Source organism: Pipistrellus hanaki, assembly GCF_964339955.1.
Source record: "Pipistrellus hanaki genome assembly, chromosome: 8".
NCBI lineage: Eukaryota > Metazoa > Chordata > Mammalia > Chiroptera > Vespertilionidae > Pipistrellus > Pipistrellus hanaki.
In genome coordinates, this window is record NC_140510.1 from 70,874,173 (window position 1) to 70,894,665 (window position 20,493).

At 51.1% G+C, this 20,493-nt stretch overlaps 1 protein-coding gene across 5 annotated transcripts in view; it reads left to right on the forward strand.

The window, feature by feature from the left end:
• Nucleotides 1-14,429, forward strand: part of CCDC150 (coiled-coil domain containing 150) — a 40,264-nt gene extending 25,835 nt beyond the window's left edge. For 3 of the 5 annotated variants that reach the window (XM_084893141.1, XM_084893138.1, XM_084893139.1), the window contains 11 exons: nt 1,494-1,622; nt 2,496-2,665; nt 4,086-4,179; nt 5,167-5,336; nt 6,145-6,271; nt 10,065-10,259; nt 10,602-10,670; nt 10,750-10,911; nt 11,895-11,981; nt 13,763-13,882; nt 14,106-14,429. In XM_084893141.1, the coding sequence (XP_084749267.1) occupies nt 1,494-1,622; nt 2,496-2,665; nt 4,086-4,179; nt 5,167-5,336; nt 6,145-6,271; nt 10,065-10,259; nt 10,602-10,670; nt 10,750-10,911; nt 11,895-11,981; nt 13,763-13,882; nt 14,106-14,222 (1,440 nt within the window). In that variant the 3' untranslated portion in view covers nt 14,223-14,429. Of the gene's footprint in view, nt 1-1,493; nt 1,623-2,495; nt 2,666-4,085; nt 4,180-5,166; nt 5,337-6,144; nt 6,272-10,064; nt 10,260-10,601; nt 10,671-10,749; nt 10,912-11,894; nt 11,982-12,665; nt 12,735-13,762; nt 13,883-14,105 lie in introns of all 5 variants that reach the window. The other 2 variants (XR_014795815.1, XM_084893140.1) reach the window with 2 other exon arrangements.
• The last annotated feature ends 6,064 nt before the right edge of the window (nt 14,430-20,493 follow it).

Genomic DNA, 20,493 nt, shown 5'->3' on the forward strand with positions numbered 1-20,493 from the left:
CTTTCGCCTTTTACAAAGGGGGTCCCTCAGCCTGGCCTGCACCCTCTCGCAATCTGAGACCCCTCAGGGGATGTCTGACTGCCGGTTTAGGCCTGTGGGGATTGGGCCTACACTAGCAGTCAGACATCCCCTGGGGGATGTAGCAGTATGCCAAGCTGCAGGTGGCCAGGGAAGAGCCCAAGCCGGGGCCAAGCCCTGTGCTGCTCACTCATCCTGGCAGCACTGCCACAGAGTCAGGAGAGGCTCCTGCCACCACAGCTGCGCTAGCCAGCTGTGAGCACGGCTCTGGCTGAGTGGCACTCCCCCACTCCCCCTGGGGGAGTCCTCTGACCACCAGGGGGCAGGTCCTGCATTGAGCATCTGCCCCCCAGTGGTCAGTGCGTGTCATAGTCACTAGTCAACTGGTCATTCTGGTCATTTGGTCGTAACAGTCGCTTAGGCTTTTATATATATAGATGAAAAATAGTAGTAACAATCCTGAAAGACAATGTTTGAAGGTCTGAGTAACAGGAAATTAGGTTCTCACAAATAGGGGATACTGATGATACAAATCGAAACCATTCTGGCTCTCACATAATTGTTTTTGGACATAGAAAATATCAGATTTTGCTTAACAATAACCATTGACATTCCTAAAATCTAATTTTGATTTATTTTTTTAATTTAAAATATCTACCTAATCTTAGTGTTCAAATTAAGTTGTTTGGTTAAAGCCTAATTTTAAAATGGAAATACATGAATAGAAGCCGTAAGAACTTGAACGTCAGAAAATGTTTTCCAAAGAAAACTTTTTATAGCGTCCATTCTTGCTTGATACTTAAACTATGAGTTACTACTGCACGCTTACTTGAATGTCTAAAAGGGGAAAACTGATTGATCAGACCAAGTGTCAGTGAGGATGTGGAGCAGCTGGGCCTCTCATAGCTGCCGAAGGGAATATAAAATGGTGCAGCCACTTTGGAAAATAATTTGATAGTTTCTTTAAAAATGAAACATACTCCTTTCATATGACCCAGCCATTCCACTCCTAAGTACCTACCAAAGATAAATGGAAACATTGTCTGCACAAAGCCTTGTACACAGTTGTTCACAGCACCTGTCTCTCTAATCGCCGAAAGCTGGAGACCACTCAGGTCCAGCAGGTGAATGGGTTAGTAGCTGTGGTGCAGCCACACGGCAGAGGCCTGGGCAGCCACAGAAAGGTGTGAGCTGTGGATACAGGCAGAAGCCCCGCCCCCATTTCACATTACCTCATAGCCTCAGCTCCCTCACCCCGTATTCTGCCCTTTCGTGGCGATGGTCAGATACTGGGTTTGATCGTTTATTCACGCAAATGTATTTTCGTTTTGGAGTTTTCTTTAGGGGGAAAAACAGCTAATAAAACTGGCTTCATTTATAGAAGTAAATAGCACATATAACTGGACAGTGTAGGCCTGGCTTCTCTGTGGCTGTGTCTCGCTCTGGGAGAGTGATGCTGGTCCTCGTTCTCTAAGGTCAAGTCCATCCTGGAAAAGAACGAAGAGGAGCTCTCGCAGGTGGTGAAGTGTCGCGATGCGGCGCTGAAGGAGAGCCAGAAGCTGAAGGGGGACCTGGAGGCCCTGGAGGACAGGGAGAGCAAGAAGGTGGGCGTCCTGCCGAGAGGGTCACTGAGGAGGCTGGTGGCTCACAGCCCCTGCCTCCGTGCCTTGTCGCTTTGTGAGGACTGATCAGAGGAGGATTTTTTTTTTTTTAAGAAAACTTTAGAAACACTTTAAAATGTTTTTCTTAAAAATGCATAATTCCACTCCCAATATTTTTCATCTTCCTGTTTTAATCCAAAGAAAAAGTCCTAATTTTTTCTGTTGCAGCACTTTGATCTTTGTAATAGCCTGCCGCCTCTTGCTTTATGAACATGATGTTCACAGCTACTGCCCTGTTTTCCCGAAAATAAGACAGTGTCTTATATTTTTTCTCCCAAAGTTGCGCTAGGTCTTATTTTCAGGGGATGTCTTATTTTCGGGGAAACGTGGTATTTCTTGTTGTCATCAGTTGCTCTCTCCTTCAGCAGGGGTTGTGCCCAGTGAAAACAGGTCCCATCCCAAACGTCTCCGTGACAGCAGTGCCGGACCGGGCCTCGCTGCGGAGGGCTGGGAGGTGCAGCATCGTCCAGTCCCTCCCCCTTCCCTTCCTGGTCTTCCATCCCGAGAGAATGCTGACCAGGCCCTGAGCAGGCCAGCCAGGTCGTTGGTCCCGGTGTCTGTAGCTAATCTCTGTGCTGTGTGTGACATGCCAGTAGTCAGGAAGCACTTGAGAGTTCTCTGTAGGATCCATGGGATCTGAGGTCTAGTTTTATTTTTCTCAAAGTCACAATCACTTAAGAAACAAAATAAGAGTAAAATGCACTTTAATTATTCCTCTTAGCATCGTACCATGCTGGTTCCCTACTCCTTTTCCTGGAAGTCATGGGACTTGGCAGAAAGAATCAGACATCTTCCCCTGGTTTCCTTTCCTGTTAGATGGGGACCTTCCAGCGGCAGCTGGCGGAAGCGAAAGAAGACAACTGCAAAGTGACAGTCATGCTGGAGAACGTGCTGGCTTCTCACAGCAAGATGCAAGGCGCTCTGGAGAAGGTGCAGATGGAGCTTGGGCGGAGGGACTCGGAGATCGCAGGCCTCAAGAAAGAAAGGTGCCAGAGATGACTTTTCTGTCTTTGTCCTTGTCATTTCCCACTGCTCTGCAGTGAGGAGCAGAGATCAAGACACCAGTCAGTTACAGCACTTCCTCTGCACACCCCTGGTGATGGTGAAGAAGCTAGTTTAAAGTTAGGGGAGATCTGGGATTCGAAACCAACCTGATTTCCAGAATTTCGAAATTCTTATATTTTTGTAGTGATGTAAAGTTTTAGAAATTTATGTGATCTATTATGTTTTACCCTTGCTATTTTCTATGCCTTTAAACTTGTCTTTGGATCTACAGAATTGTAACTGTCAAGATAATTGAAGCTAAGGGCCTACTTTAGTTTGGATTAATTATCCATTTATTAGTGTCCCATTTAAAGATTATTATTTTAGATGAAACATTCTGAGAACTTCTATTCTGAGAACTTCTGGCCGTGTTTCATTAGTAAACTCCTTTGAATGTCTCAAATATTACATAAAAGTTTCCCTTTTAGGTTAATGAACGGAAGGGCTGAGTTAGTAAGGCCTCTACAATATATGATAACGTGCATGTTGGCGGTGCGGTCGCCTCTGTGTTATGAGTGGACGAGTGAGTTTTATAGTCTTTATTGCGCTCATCTTTGTCTTGTACATGTTATGAATGTGTCTTTAGCACTTACTGGTAAAAAGGAATTCAAGGGGATGGTATTAAAAATAGTTTACCAGTCACAGTAAAATTCTAGGTGCCTGGTGTATTTAGAAGCAGAAATTTTAACATCAAGCCAATTCCTGTACAAGTGATAGTGTGAATATATTCATTCACTGGTACAAAACTATATGTAATTTATAGGTTATATATATGTTATAAAGTTACCAGGCTGTAATTTAATTATTGACATGTGTTGAGAGCTTAATGCAGCAATTTTCAACCTTTTTCACCTCATGGCAAATGTAACCTAATACTAAAATTCTACAGTACACCAAAATATATATTTTTGCCAATCTCACACAAAAAAAGTAGGTATAATTTTGATTCATTCACATAAGAAAGCTATTTTGTATTGCTTGTTGACAGTGTTTTATTGGCATTCTAAGGGAAAAGAGGTCGGTGCCCTGGCCAAATAGGCATGTCTTAAAGATTCTGTGGTGCAAAAAAAATTTTTTAAATAAAAATTTAAAAAGAACAAAAAATTCTTGTGTTCCATTGGTTGAAAATTGCTGGTTTAATGTATCCAGCCAGACCTGCCCCAAAGTGGGGAAGTTTCTCATCTGTAGGAGCCTTCATTCTTCACCAGAGGCTGTGGCTCCTGGTTGCTCAGCCAGCTCCCTGATATCCTGATCCGCAGCCTGCTACCTGTGCCCTGAGCTTCCTGGGAAAAGGCCCTGTGAGCCAGTGTGTCGCTCCTGGGGGCTCTTCTCTCTCGTCACTGTCTGTGCTTCCATTGCCAGGGCTCTCAACCAGCAGAGGGTGCAGAAGCTGGAGGCGGAAGTGGACCAGTGGCAGGCCCGCATGCTGGTGGTGGACGCCCAGCACAGCAGTGAGGTGGGTGGAGGCGGGGTTGTGAATGGGAACGCTGACGTGTGGTTTTACTGGCATCTTCCATTCTTGGAGAAATGGAGTAGGACAGTCAGGTACATGTCCTTTCTTTCAGGTCTGAGTTTTGACCAGTGACATTCCACAAATAGGAAATGGGCCTGCCGTCTTACAGGGAGTCATTTATTAGGAATCCAGGACCAAAATGATGCCTGGTACTTTTTTGCCTTACAGGGTTCGCATTCTTTTTATTTATCAGCGTAAATATATGCAAAAGTTAAAGAGCTTGGAGAAAAACTTTACCCTCCAGCAGGAGTAGCTAGAGCCCTAGCCGGGGTAGAGCATCAGCCCACAGAATGAATGGTCATGGGTTCGATTCCGGTCAAGGGCACATACCCAGTTGTAGGCTCCATCCCTGGCCCGGTCAGGATGCATGTCGGAGGCATTAGTAGATGTCTGTTTCTCATGTTGATGTTTTTCTCTCTCTTCACTCTCTGTCTCCCCGTCCCTTCCACTCTCTAAAACTCAATGGAAATATATCCTTCGGTGAGGATTAACCAACAGAAAAAAGGAGCTGGAGTGAGTGAGTCCACTGCTAGGAGGTCACATCCTCATATGTGTGCTCACAGGTGGTGCGCACCTTCAAATGTATCTACACATATGCATGTGTATAAACTGCACATGGATGTTTCATACGAATAAGCTTTTTCTGGAAGGTATGCAGGAACAGTTGCCAGGTCTCTCCTCTATAGGCAGTGAGACCAGAAGGTCATGGGATCAGGAAGGGTGATTTAAAGACTTTAAAAGGAGGATGAAGCAGGTTGGCTGCAAAGCAATGTCCATCGCTAGCCCTCGCATGTATTCCCGGCATCTGGAATCTCTGCTGATTCCAACGAAGGGTGGTTTCGGTGGCACTTGATGTAGGGCAGGGAGTGGCTGCACGGTGCTGTGGACGGTGTGTATGTCACAGGGTTTGAAGACCCACTTCTCTTCCAGGTGGAGCCCCTGCAGAAGGCTCTGGATGTCTCGAGAGAAGACAACAGGAAACTGGCGATGAGCCTGGAGCAAGCGCTCCAGACAAACGGCCACCTGCAAGCAAAGCTTGACCACATCCAAGAGAGACTGGACTGCAAAGAACTTGAGCGGCAGGACTTGGAATCCTGCAAGTAAGGGCAGTGCCGTCACGGGGCCCGGGGGGCAGTGCCGCTCACTCACACGCTCACATCTCCCCCCTGCGGAGCTGGTGCTCCAGCGGGCCCTGCCCGGAGCCCCACAGCTGGGCAGCAGGGACTGGCTGCCTGGGTCGCTTACGTCCAGCTCTGCCCTCGACGGGTATCAAGCTGCTTCTCCATGCAAAGACCAAGCCAAAATGGCACGGATACTGGTTAGAGGGGCCACTTGCATGTCCCTGCTAGCCCTTTTCTAACAAAAGCTTGTGTCCTGCAGAGCATGGCTGGGAAAGGGAGTGACAGAAACCGGGAGGACTTTTCCCAACCAGGAGGGGGGTCTGTCCAGGCAGATGTCAGTCATGGCCTTCGTTTCGGCCTGAAATGATGAGGTCAGACCCAGCAACTTGAGGCCAGGCCACTCAGGTTTGTCCTAGCGGTGTAGGTGAATGTGACTGAGGTGGTGGTGCCATGGAGAGGTACACCAAGGGGAAGCGTGTGCACGTAGGTCTGCATTCCTCTCGGCTGGTGAGCATGCGGCATCGCACCCAGGTCTGCACACAGCAGGGAAGGTGCCTTTCCTACTGCGCATGTTACATTCGGGGTAATGCTGATTATTGGTTAAAACCAGCGTGTCTCGTGCTTTTGGCTGGGCCTCTTTCCACTGAAGGACTGTACGCTGCAGGTAAGGCCTTCTTTTAATGAGCTCCAGGTCCATGAGACTCACCGGTGGCTGATCTGTCACTGAGACCCCCTCCCTCCTAAGCTGAATTTTAAAGGTGATTTCTCCCCTCTCCTTTTCAAACAGAGCGCGCATGACCGAGGAATCTAAGATGGAAGCAGAGCTGCACGCTGAGCACATGGAATCTCTGAGAAAGCAGTTTCAGAACGAGAGAGAGACCGCCAAGAAGGCGAGCCAGCGGGAGGTGGCTGAGGTACGGGCCAGGCAGAGCGGGCCTTGAGGGGGCGCCAGCTCCTGGCACAGTTCTTCGGCTTTTTTAATCCCCCTGACTGATGCGCAAACTAACACAAAACCTGCTTTTCATAGTGTCTCTGCCAGCGAAGGGAGCTGGGTGGGCATTTTTCCACCAGCGAGTGCCAGCTGAGGGAGGGAGTCAGGGCACTGCCCCCAGCGGCCACAGTCACCATCTCCGTCCTCTCCCTCCTCGGGGCACACGGAGACGCAGGGAAGCCATGGTCATTGCTAACTGACCCTGGTCAGTGTGGTTGCCACTCTCCACAGGAGACCGGTGGAAAGGCCAGGGGCTGTGTGAGCTGAGGGATCTGAAGTTAGGAAGGTCTGGGCTGCAGGCTGCTGTGAGCAAAGGACACAGGATTGAGACCGGCAGAGCTGACAGGTGCCGCGTGTAAGAGGGCGAGCAAAGCTTGGTGACACGTGAGCAGGACATGTGAGCACAGGAGAAGGACACGTCTCTCTCAGTCAGAGCAGACTGGGAAATGTCTGCGAAAGCGGCGTGCACGGGGAGGCGGTGAGTGTGAGCACAGTTCTTGGAAGGCGGTCTGAGCGCACTGGGAAGTCGGCAGAAAGGAAGAAAAGCTGGAGACAGGTGTAGGAGACTAGAGCAGTGCCTCCGGGCTCTGGGTGTTAGGGCCCAGCAGGGGATTCTGTGGGAGACAGAGTGCAGTTAGGTAACAAAGCCGCTGTCACAGAGACATCGGACACTGCGTGTTGTATCCTGAGCACAGGGGAGGGAGGAATTAAAACAATTGTGAGGTTTGGTTGGGGTAGCTGGTCTGTATTTTGCCACAGTCAGTGCACTGAGCAATTGCATTTTACTGAAACCATTCATGAAATCGGTTTCAACTCTTTATAATAGTGCTCTGTAAATTGCAAAGCACTGTATAAATAATAAGTGTTATAAAAAGAAAATTCTGTGGAAAATAAAAAGGTGCACTGACATTAAGGCACCTTTAGTCAGAGATTGTTGTTCAGTAAGTCCTTCTAACAGGATGGCGAACGTGGGAGACCGGGAGGACACGGGGCGACCCCGGTGAGCTGTCGGGGGAGGGGGGTGCGGGCTGGGTGCACTACTCAGTCCTCGCTCTGCCTCTCAGTAGCTGTGACCCACCTACTGTGTGCACGTGGCTAACTCATTCAGTTTCTCTAATGACAAAATGGAAGTCATTGTGCTGACTTTCCAGGTTTGTTGTGAGGGTTAAACTGGAAATGCATGTGAAGTGTTCATCCCGGTGCGTAGACACAGGAAATGCTCACATAGACGTTATTACCCAGCTTCAGACAGGCTGTGACGGAGGTGCTGAGGGCAGGCTAACAGATGGTCGCTGGAGGTGCAGTAAAGGGTTGACATTGGCTTAGGGCAGTGTTTCCCAAAGTGTGGTACGCGTACCCCCATTAGTACGGGAAGAGTGGTGGGGATATGCACTGTACCGTGCTTAGCTGCGCCTAATTCTACATTCTCATTTCGTAACTCAGCGTTACGAAAATTATATAAGGCGTACCCATATGTCAAACGTTTGGAAACACTGGCGTAGGGTGAGGCTCTGAAGGCAGGAGCTCGTGCAGAGAAGAGGTACAAGCACCGACTGCCTGCCAGCACAGGGGCCGCCGCCCAGCTTCTCCCCCTGCAGTGCCTCTTCCTCCTGCACATCCCGTGGCACTGACCTGAGGGCACTGAGGTGGAGGGAAACTCTGTAAGATAACTGAAGTAATTTTAAAAGATAAACAGGCACCGTAAAAATGTAAGAGTTTATGTGAATGAAAACTGATTTGAATCGGGGCATCCAATCTGCAGACGAGAGGAGCTCCAAGGAGCGGCGTGCAGGACTTTGCGGGCAGGAGGGAGCGGTGACCGGGGGTCAGAGGCAGAAAAGCAGGTTGGCTCCTACGAGGTCACTTCATTGGGCACGGCAGGTGTGCAGGTGGATTACAGGCCTGACTAGTGTAGGCCGGTAGTTCTTTGTTAGGTCTACTTCTGGCAGAGCCAGAACTGTCATGGCGTGGTGGTTTGGTGACCGAGCTCAGCGGACATGACTCCGTTTTGGGCCTGTGGCCTGTTGAACAGTCCCTCCTTTGGTCAGACACAGGCCCGCCGGAGAGACGTCTCGCTCTAGTGCTGCTCCCCGCTGCCGGCCGTGGAGAAGACGCGGTGATGGTCACAGGCCCTGGCGTCCTTCTCCGAAGCTCTTGGCGGCACTCACAGTTGTGACTTAGGTTCCCGTTATCTCTAAGTCAGTCCCTCTTCTTCCTTTTCCGATGTCCTTGTCTCGGGGACGTGTGCTCGGTGGTGAGCAGCTGTGGCCGTGCGTGTGAGCTCAGAGGGACTCCAGTGCCAGGGGCACTGCTGGGGCTCATAGGCAGGAGGTCCCCGGTGTCTGGGCGCGTTTCTGAGCCGGGATCCTCGAGACCCACACAGGAGCGTCGCGGCGTCAGAGAAAGACTGGGAGGAGTCATCCTGCGGCCAGCTGGTTTGTGCCGTGATCCAAGCTGAGCCGCTACTCCCCCAGAAGTGCCCGTCAAATGCAGCAGCTTCCCGGGCGTCTGTGTGAACAGTAGGTAGTCGAGGGCTGTCCCTCAGTCAGGAGCAGCCTTCACTGAGAGCCTGGGTGCAGCTGGAGTGCGGTGTTAGCGGCAGGCTCTGTGTGCCTGAGGTCACAGCCGCCTCTGCCTCGCTCCTGTCAGCGAGGGACCTGCCAGGGGTGCTCGCTTTGAACGTGAATGGCTCCAGGGATGTGCCCTTGGAGTCGGGGCTCGGACTCAAAGGCTGGCCTCCATGGAGACTAGTATGATTAATAGTCTGTAGACCGCGCGGGTGGTGTATTCTGGGTAGCCTTGCCTGTGACCTTTGGTACAGAACCTGAGGCAAGGTCCCCAGGTTTATATTTTTGACGTGGGGTTTGGAAGGGAGTCTGACATGAGAGGGGCTGAGTGTGTTCCAGAGAAAGGATGTGATGCAGAGCTGCAGGGGCACGTCCATGGCATCGGGGGGTTGGGACACTCACTGGGCAGGGGCCTGCGGGGTGTGGGCAGTGGCCTGTCCGCAGGCCAGGTGAGGCAGAAAGTGGACAGTCCTAGAGACCTCATGTCATGAGATTGGAAAGGGCTGGTCAGAGGAGGAGGGACGGGAAAAGTTCTTGCTCTGGGGAGGAAGCAGGGTACCTCCATGTCCGCTCCTCCTGGTCAGTTTGGTTTTGAGGTCCCCAGTGTTTGTCGACACAGGACCAGGGTCAGGGTCAGGTGGAGCCCTTCGGCTATGAAACATGCACTGGGTCCTGGGCATCATGTGACCTGGTCATGCCCCTGAGCAGTGATGGTGGCCAGGCCTGAGTGCCTTCTGTGCTTCGTCTTGCTGAGCTGCTGCACTGTCCTGGGCGGTCGGCAGTCACACACCTTCCCGTGAGGAACCTGAGGCCTCGGGAGGTTAATCACCCAGAATTACTTGGCGAGTCAGTGGTGAGCTGGTACCTGAACGTAGGTCTTACTCCAAAGCCATGCTCTTAAGAGGGCAAGTGTTGAACTTGCATTTAAATGGTTTATCTGTTCTAACAAAGACTGTGTTCTTTAAAGTTAAAAATTCTGAAAATCCCTTAGCATGTTCCTCCACTCACCTACTTAATCAGGCACTATTACTATTACCTCACTGACTTTCCCTTTTGAAAGACAGGCTCAAAGAGAGCACAATGTAGGGAGAGAGGCGAGCATTGCCTTCCTCCTAAGTGGGGTAAGATGTCACCTTCCTGCGTTCACAGCTGAGGAGAGCCCTGGAGGACGCCAACTGCAGGTCAGTGGAGGTGTCACGCACCAACCGGGATCTGCGGCAGAAGCTCACGGACCTGGAGAAGCTGCTGGCCAGCGGCAAGGAGAAGATCAAGAACCAGAAGGCCCAAATCAAGCTCCACTTGTCGGCCAAGGCGAATGCTGCTCAGAACGTGGAGAGGATGAAGGTACGACACTCTGTCTGCTCACTTCCTTGGTCTCTCTGAGACCTGGGGAGGACGGCTTCGGAGCACTCCCAGCCCGTGCTCCCCGAGTGACAGCTGGGCCCGGGACAGGCAGGTTGCCCTGGGGGACCATCTCTTCCAGCCACGATTCCGCCGTGTGCAAGTGTGGTTTCTGTAGCTGCCAGGGTCGCCTCCTAGCTCCCCACCGCCCTTCACGGGGACTGGGCGGGAGGAGCGCCCAGGAGGACTAGTGACTGATCTCTCGTGGGATTCTTTCTGTCACCCTATCGGCAAAGAGCCAGCTCTCCCACTGACCCCTCTGTGCTGTCTCCCGCTTACTTTCAGCAAATAGAGATGGAATTGAGGCAAATGGAGCTGATTAAGGATCAGTACCAGAAGAAGAACTATGAGCAGGTAGGTGATTTCTAGGCTCTGCTAACCCTTCACACAAACCCCAAACTTGGACCCAACTGTCTCCCTGTCTGTGCCCCAGTCGTTGAGCATCCAGAGATTTGTGTCTGAAATGACGAACCTGCAGAGGGAGATGCAGCTGCTGGCCAAGAGCCAGTACGACACCTCGGCGCGGAACAAGCAGCAGGAGCTGCGCCTGGAGGCGGAGCGGAAACTGAGGCAGGAGCTGGAGCACCGATGCCAGGTAGGTCAGACTCGGCTCAGGGGTCCGAGCACCCAGTATCAGAGCACCCGGGTTTCCTGGACCCTGCAGGGGAGAGGCTGACAGGTGGTCATCTGCACCGAGTCTAGGGTCACAGTGTCTAGCGCAGTGGTTCTCAACCTTCCTAAAGCCACAACCCTTTAATACAATTCCTCATGTGGTGGTGACCCCCAACCATAACATTATTGTCATTGCTACTTTATAACTGTAATTTTGCTACTGTTACGAATCGTAATGTAAATATCTGTGTTTTCCGATGGTCATAGGCGACCCACAGGTTGAGAACTGTTGCTGTAGGGCCTAAGACCATCGGAAAACAGATATTTACATTACAATTCATAACTAGCAAAATTACAGTTATGAAGTAGCAACGAAAGTAATGTTATGGTTGGGGGTCACCACATGAGGGACTGTATTAAAGGGTCTTGGCATTATGAAGATTGAGAACCACTGGTCTAGGGAGAAGCCTGGCTTCAGCTATGGCACATGCGCCCCATTTTCGCTTTTTCAGTGACTAACGCTCACCTGTCAAGGTGCAAGTCGAGCAGTCAGATTTCTGAGTTGAGTGCCCTGTTGGCGGGGACTTTGTGCCCGTGGCTCCTCCCTGTGGCCCAGGTGCTCCTTTGCTGTCCCAGGACCTGAGCTGCTCTCACCCTAAGGCAGAGCTGAGCATCACGTCCTCGAGGGGGGCCTGGGGAGGTATCGAGCTCCTGTCCTCCAGCAGACCCTCCATGAGAAGTAGCCCTCCAGCCCTGGAGAGAGCTAGCCCCTTCGTTCAGGAGAACCGTGCTCAGGACCAGTTGTGATCATGTGCGCATGTGTGCACGGGAGGGTGAGCTGAGCAGGGCCTGAAGGCAGAAGGTGCACTTCCGTGGTTCGATTGCTCACTTAGTCCAAGGTGGACGCTTTTTGTTTGATGCGGTCCATTGGAACTTTGTAAAAAAATCTGGGTGTCACCTTTTCAGGAGTTGGAGGAAACAGTCAGACACCTGAAGAAATGTAAGGAAGTGACGGAGAGTAAACTGAAAGAAGCCAGTGTGGAATCGGAACAGGTAAGGCAGGGCCGACACAGCCACCTGCCGCACACCGGAGTCAGCTAGCCCTTCCTTCCGTCCCCCACGTGAGGCGTCAGCAGGCAGGAGCCGCCGCTCAGGCTGGCTCCGTCATGCCGCAGGAATTGCTTTTAGATTGAGATGGTGGGTCCCGAGGAGAAAGACTAGAAAGCCGAGGTCCAAGCCCCTCCCCCAGCGAGAAGGGAGGCCGGCCGGAGGGCTGAACGCTTCGCTGTGTGACGCCCACCAGCGAGGGAGCTCTGTTCCGTCTCCACCTGGAGGCGAGAAGCAGCCTCCTAACTCGGGAGCTGCTTCCCCTAATATCTCCCGTTGGCTTATGGAAGGGATTTAAAGTCATACGTTTTAGAGCTGGAAAGGATCTTAGAAATCACGAGTCTCCCATCTCCACCCTCACCTTCCAGAGATTCTTAAGCTGAAGGTGTCACGTGATGCGCTTTCAGTTGGCCACGATTTCCCCTTCTTTAGCGTTAAATCAGATGGAATTAGAAACTGTGGCCTGCGACACAGCTGAGAGGATGCCAACGGGGCCCCCAGGTGCCTAGGAGGCTGCCTCTGCTGCGAGCGCCTCCGTGCGGGCCAGGGTTACGCCTTCTGCTCTGTTAGTGATAGATGGCTCAGCGTAAGTGTCAATCCATGCTAGCTGCCTTCTCGTTCGCCATGCAGGAGGAGACAGGATGCACAATGCCATTCCAAGCATCTTTCTTCCACTCCTGGTAGAAGTGCTGGAGAAAGGTGGGGTTCGGTTTGCTTCGGGGGGCGGGACTGTCACTGTCACCAGGACACACACAGACCTGGAAAATGCCTTAGCTTTGTGGCTTTCTCAGCGCTCACACCGCGGGGAGCTCTCTGTCCTGCACCTGCCCACTGGCTACCGCAGGACAAGGCCCATTGCTGAGGACCACGCAGGCGCCAGGCGGGAGCGGGGGAACGAGCCAGAGCCTGCTCTCACGCACCTGCCTTCCCAGGCAAGAGAGAAAGGGCCGCTCGGAGCTCAGCATCAGACGAAATGCTGCCCACGGAGCAGTCCAAGGGGAACAGTCATTTCGCTTTTCGTCCTAGAGGAGAGGTTCCGCCCTTGTGTGAAGCTCCTTCTTGTAAATTCACATCTGTTGGCTCTGCCTTCAAAATACCGAAGTGTCCAAATCCTCAGACAAGTGCCAGGCACGTGTAAGCACTCAGCCAGTATCTGTCAAATAAGTGAACACGGCTTCCAGTTCATCTTCAAAGACAGACTGTCCGAGGGACTGTTTGCTCTGACGAAGACAATGTGGACGTGTGTGCTTCTGAGCTAAAGTCTAGGTATTTCTGAGAAAGGAAATAAAAAAATACATACAGTAAGCTGGTCCCATTTCCCAGTAATTCATTCTACTACTTTCATAAAGCACAACAGAGAAATCCAGGCTTTACAGTTTAGGGACTTTGGGAGAACTATTTAGTCTTAAAAAATAAGTCTAAATTTCAAAGCATGGCTTGAAATTTTAACCTTGAGCGTCATCTTGGACGTCATTCTTATTTTCTCTCGGCTTCTGTCTTGCCTTCATCCACATGCAGGAAGCACTGAGCAGGGCGTGAGCAGCAGCAGGCCCGCCTGCACTCGCTACTCCTTGGGAATGACCATCCCACCTAGTGCAGGTGTGCAATGCTCTCAGGTCCAGGACCGCACAGTCAGGTTAGGGTCTTGTAGTTCCAAGGAAAGTCTCCTGAACTAACACACAGAAACGCCTGTTACTGTCACTTTAACCATAACATTCTGTGCTCAGATAACAGCCAACCTGGAAGAGGCTCACCGCTGGTTTAAGTGCAGATTCGACGGCCTGCAGCTGGAGCTGACAAAAAACCGGCTGCAGAGACTCCCCCAGGAGAGCAGGTGCTGGGAAGAGGTGGGCATCTCGGCGTGGCTGTCTCAGCAGCTCTTAGTTTCTCACCACAGAGCTCTCCATCAGCTCCTCTCTCTAATCTGTGGCTTTCTCTAAACTCCAAGAAAAGCAGGGGGACTAAACTTTTCCCAGAAGTCCCACCTCCCCCACTGCCCAGGATAGCACCACCTTGGAGAATAAACGAGACAGAGTCTGAGCAGTGCTGGGTGTGATCTCTTCCCACCAGGACCAAGACCAGAGGCACGACGCCATCGCCACCCAGTCTATCCTGCACCGGTGGGAGAACAAACAGAACCTTCGGCTTATGCCCAAGAAGTACCATCCTGAGCTGGAGAGGAAGTGACGCCCTGACCGCGGAGGAGCCGCACCACAGCCACGCGGGGACCGAGGCCGCGCCGGGCTGGCCTGCTGCCACGGCCCCGGCACGCCGTCCAGGGGCTGAAGATTGGACCCGAGTTTCTCCCTTTAAGAACTCTCGACAATCAATACAAAGCCACCCATCTTTTTCTTTCCCCGTTTTCCACCCAATAAAGTTATATTAATTTGTGTACGATAATCGAGGCTGTTGCTGTTTTCTAAGTACATTCTATCAGGAAGCACTCAGCACCTCGATGACAGGACACTTGGTTTCGGGACTGTCCCAGCCTGACATCCAGCCTCACGTCTAGGAAATAGAATCGCCTGGAAAATGGTAAGAGCTACCACTGTGCTATAGGTGACTCCCAGGCGCCATCCGTGAGCCCAGTGTCTCTGTTACGTAAGGGCTCAGCGTGTGGGTGCCCGGGAGGCTGTGGGCACCGAGATGGTTGGTACAGCCGTCTGCGGCTGCGGGAGGGTCCGCAGCATCGCGCTCCGCGGCAGGAGCAGCAAGCCCGCTCGCTGTGCCCAGCGTGAACGGGAGGGAGCTAACTAGCTACGCACACGGTAGCACAGAACCGGCTCAACTGCCGCTCAGGTAAGGGCAGCCACTGCTGACACCATCAGGTCCAAACCAAGAGGGCAGCTCGGCAACCGGAGATGATGCCCCGTACCTTCCAGAAGCTGCCGAGCCCAGCAGGCAGGTTGTGTGTCTGGTTCAGAAGAACGAGCTGAGCTGCCTGCTGTGGTGGCAGAGCGTGCTGGTCAGCCAGAGTGGGCCTGGGTCAGAGCCGACCGCGGAGCCTGCGGAGTAACGGGGTGGGAAGGAGGGGGGCGCCTTTCTCTGCCAAGGCTCATGGGGGTCTTTATAAGGTCATTCCCAGGCCGAACAAAACACCAACTTGAAAAGCAGCTGCTCTGTTTGGTCAAACGTTTCATTCACTCACCCGATGCCTTGGCAGGGCCCAAGGATTCCGTGGGCCTTACACGGCCTGTGGGCCAGACGCTGCCACCCGTTACGCAGGGTTTGGGGAAACATAGATGTAAGGACGGAAGACTTTTCGGAGGCAGGCTGAAGTGTTCGGCATCCTCCGGAGAAGCGTAGTTACCTGGTGAGACTCGCTGGTTAACTGGCTTTCAGAGCAAGTTGACGGAGCGCGGGCAACTTCCCGAGGGGAGGGACGTGGGCGGGCGGGACGGTGCACGCTCACACACCAGGGGCTCGTGCACAGGTTCAGAGCGGGCTCTGATGGCCGAGTTCCCAGGGCGTCAGGACAGTCGTGTGCTGTCCGTCTACGGGGAAGGCGGGACCAGTTGACGCTTCGTGCCCCCAGTGGTTAGGATATGGCTCTGAGGAAGCACATAAGGGTGAACGGACAGTAACTATTGTGTTAACCCAGGAACCACACAGAGTGTTGACGTTGGTGTAGACACCTCTCCTGTGAATTTGGCTAGAGAATTTAAACTTCCTTGTTGAGTCTCCAACACTGGGCCAGTTATTTAGAGCAGCGGCCGCCTACTGGGGGTCCATGAGGTCCGAAGGGTTGGCGACCGCTGATTTAGTGGGTCTTACAAAGTGAGGGGACACATCTGTGGGTGACTTGGTCTAACGCCTATGGCATTCGTCCCTTCAGACATTCTGTAAGGAGGTTTAGTTAATTGAAGGTTTGGGGGAGTCATAATCTTAAAACACCCAGAGATGGGGGGTAAGATTGATGTTATTTAAGGCTACAAACTTGCAGCTAGGAAATAAGCCATAGAAATGTAATGCCCAGTACAATGACAGAGACCTGTTGTACTGCAGTCATCAAACTTGGGTAGAAGCTAACAATGATTCCAACCACTAAAGAGGATAATTGTGCAAGATGGTAAGGTAGTTAAGTGTGGCTGTAATGGCGATCATGTTACAATGTACAACCGTATTAAAAGATGGCGGTGGAGTAGGCGGAAGCTACACTCACCTCCTGCCCAGCACCAAAGCGGAATTCCACCTGAACGTTAGAACCTGCAACCGGAGGCTAGCTGGACGGGAGACGACGGCCACGGGCTTACAAAGGTGCCGCGCTGACACACAGGGTTGGCCCGGGCCCACGTGCCGCTGTGAGATGTCTCAGCCGCACAGGATCCCCCTGAGGAGCGAGGATCCCAGCCCCCTGCCCTGCCCCCCAGCCCAGAGCCCAGAGGCAGGAGGAGCCCGCCTAACAGCTGGTGGCTGTGCGACTGGTGGGGAGTTTCTCTGAGGGAGACGGGAGCCTGCTGGGACCCAGGGGCTCTCTTACAGGGTCAATGCACAGGCTCTTTTGTGCAGACGTAGGGCTCTGAGCAGCTTAGAATCATGGGAAGAGACTGGATCGTGTGGCTCAGGGACTGTGGCTCTAGAGAGGCCGGGCCGCTGCCCAGATGCAGAGTGCCCCCTCCACGTGGCCATGTCTCACCCTGACAGCTCCCGGAGACCCTGCCCCACCACAGACTGCAGGCCCCGCGGCCTTGGGCACCGAGGCTTTTGCTGAGAGGCCCGTGTTCCACTTTGTAGCTCAAACAGGCAGTTCAGGGCCAGTTGCAGGCAGTGGCTCACTTTGGCCTGAACCAGAGTCCTTCCACGAGGCCCCAGAAACAACATCCAGGAGCTGGCTTCAGACCACACTATCCCATGACCAGCTAGCTCCACCAATGGTACCCCAAAGGGTGACCTTAGCAGGCACCAGGCCCTCACGAGCTGCTCTCTTACAGGGTCAATGCACAGGCTCTTTTGTGCAGATGTAGGGCTCTGAGCAGCTTAGAATCATGGGAAGAGACTGGATCGTGTGGCTCAGGGGCCTATTTCACTTCATGTGCTCAACACCCCACAGCAGCTCATATGCTGTGGTCAGGGTCAGTCCTCATAGCCAGCCAGCCTGAGGATGTACACCACCCAGGGACAAGGTGAGGCAAAGACACAGGCGTCCAGGAAGCTCAGAGCCTGAGGCTCACTACAGCAGGACCCACACCAGGGGCATTCCCCAAGCACCCCGCTCAGGGTCAGGGAGACTGCGCCCACCACTGAGCCCCACAAGGCATCAACTACATAAAGCCACCCATCAAGACTGGGAGACAGAGCAGGCCTCCATAATACACAGAAGCAGAGAGAGACAGAGAAACAGGCCCCAAACGAAAGGACAGGAGAAACCTCCAGAAAGAGGACTAAATGAAATGGAGGCAAGCAACCTCCCAGATCCTGAGTTCAAAGGCCAGTATTACCGACACCAAGACCAGACAGAAACACTGTAAAAAGGAAAATTATGGGCCAATATTCCCGATGAACATAGATGCAAATATCCTCAACAAAATGCTAGCAGACCAAATCCAATAATACATTAAAAAGATCATACACCATAATCAAGTAGGATTTATTCCGGGGATGCAAGGTGGGTACAGTATCCGCAAATTAATTTATGTGATACATTACAATAACAAAATGAAGGATGAAAACCACACGATCATATCAATAGATGCAGAAAAAGCATTTGACAAAATTCAACATTCTCTTATGGTAAAAACTCTCAGCAAAGTGGGGAGAGAGGGAACATACCTCAACATAATAAAGACATACATGGTTCAATCGGAGGAAAGGAGACATATGTAATACTTTAAACAAGCAAAAAAAGCCATGTATGATTAACCCACAGCTAACATTATACTCAATAGTAAAGAGCTGAAAGCTTTTTAAGATCAGGAACAAGACAAGGATTTCCACTTTCACCACCACTTTTTTTTTTTTTTAATCCTCACCTGAGGATATTTTCCCATTGATTTTTAAAGAGAGTGGAAGGGAGGGAAAGACAGAGCTGGAGAAACATCGAATCAAACCTGGGACCCTCCATCCCTGGGTTGATGCTCTATCCACTGAGCCAAACCAGCTAGGGCCACTTTCACCACTTTCATTCAACATAAGTATTGGAAGTCCTAGCCACAGTAATTAGTCAAAAGTAAATAAACAAAAGACATCTGAATTGGAAAGAAAAACTATCATTATTTGCAGATGACATGATACTATGTAAAAATAATCTTAAAAAATCCACCAAAAGTTATTAGAACTGATAAATGAATTCAGCAAAGTAGCAGGATGCAAAAATAAAATATTATACACCAATAACAAACTATCAGAAAAAAATAATTAAGAAAACAATTCCATTTACAAATGAATCAAAAAGAATAAAATACCTAGTAATACATTTAACCAAGGAGGTGAAAGACTGGTACACAGAAAACATTAAGACATTGAAGAAAGAAATTAAATACTTCAATGTCAGACCTGAAGCCATAAACTCCAAGAAGAAAACATGGGCAGTCAACTCTCTGACATCGGTCTTAGTAAACTTTTTTTTTTGTATGTCTCCTTGGGCAAGGGAAATGCAGGAAAGAATTAACATGGGACCACATCAACTAAAAACTTTTCACCAATGATACATCCTATAGGAGGTTAATTTCCAAAGGAACTCAAAGGAACTCTGTGTGAGCAGAGAAATCCTTCTCTTGTTCCTGATCTTAAAAAAGCAATCCAGTTAAAAGTGAGCAGAGAACCGGAATAAACAATTCTCCAAAGAGGACATACAAACAAGCCAGAGGAAAATCATTTGGGCAAAAAATGAAAAAAGGATCCCAAGTCAAATTTATAGAAAATATTCCTTTATTAACTTTTGGTCGAGAATATGTTTGTATTTTTTCAGAAAACAACTCCAAAACCATGTGGATTCCTGCAACAGAGAGGAATTGACAGGAGTGCCTCAGCCATGAAGACAGAAGAGAAGCAGTGACGTCGCCTTCCCATACCAGCCGTCAGCAGCTGTGTGTCACTGCAGGTTGCCCGGGACCAAACCAGAGAGGGTCAGACCTGCATTACCACCATTTGTCCACCATCCAGAACTGAAATATCACTGCTGACATGTACACATAAGGAACTATTTGTTAAAGTTGGGTCTCAAAAGTACTGTTGGCCCAGAAAGGAAACTCAAAAATAAATAAATTAATAATAAATAAATTAAAGTGCATGGGTTCTAGGATCAACTCTGCTGATACCAGTATGATGAATTTTGACAAAATCTTAAGCAATGCTGTTCAATACTTCTGTGGAATGCACTAATAAAAAATGCCCCTACCCCTCAAATAAATAAATAAACAGAAGACATACAGACTGATGGCCAACAGACATACAAAAAGACGCTCAACATCACCAGTCATTGTGGAAATGTACATTAAAACCACCATGAGATACCCCACACTTGTCAAATACCCCACACCTGTCAGAATGGCTGTCAAATCAACAAGCAAGTGCTGGCGAGGAGGTGGAGAAGAGGGAACCCTCGTGGGAATGAGACTGGCGTAGCCACCGTGGAAAACAAACAGAAGTATGGAGGTTCAAGTTAAACGTGGAACTCCCATTTGACCCCGTGGCCCCACTACAGGGTATTCCGACTGTAAGCAACGCTTTGTCTTCCGATCACAGAGCCCTTATGCTATTAACTCAGAGAAGGACTAATCACACAGGAGCCCGTGGCATGGCTCCCGCTGACAGCTTTGCACCACCCTTCCGGTCTAGAAAGAGGCCGACAGTGGCTTTCTGGCCGGGAGCCCAGTGAAGATCCAGGTGGCGGCTGGGCAGAGGGGTACCCAGGGGCCCTTCAGGGAGGTGGGGCCCACCCCAATAGTAAGAATTCCTGCCAGAGGCTCCATGACCTGACAGGTGAGGCCTGTAGGTTCCCGATTGCTACTGCTCCACGCAGGTGCCCACACCTCTCCCCACCCCTTCCGGGCCTCTCGGCCTCGGCGGCCCTAGCGTGGCCCTGGCTGGAAGCTGCCGCCCCGTGTGCTGACTCCGTAGCAGAGCCCACTGCCCTCCTCCCATCGCAACCAGTAACAGCCCTGGGTTTTTGCCTCGAGTTGCCTGCAGAGCCAGCACCTGACCCCTCACCCACTGCTTTTACTTTTTTAAAAATCTGTTTGTATTGATTTCAGAGAGGAAGGGAGAGGGAGAGAGAGAGACATCAATGATGAGAGTGTCAGGATCGGCTGCCTCTTGCACGCCCTGCTGGGGACTAAGCCTGCAACTAAATGTGCCCTGTCTGAGAATCGAACTGGTTCATAGGTCAACGCACAACCCCTGAGACACACCGGCCAGGCTCTGCTTTTTAAAAACATACACGAGAAAGCTCTCGACTTGGCCTGGAGACAGCGTCTGCCTTCACCCCGGGCCTGGAAACGCCCGTGTAAAGGGAAGCCCT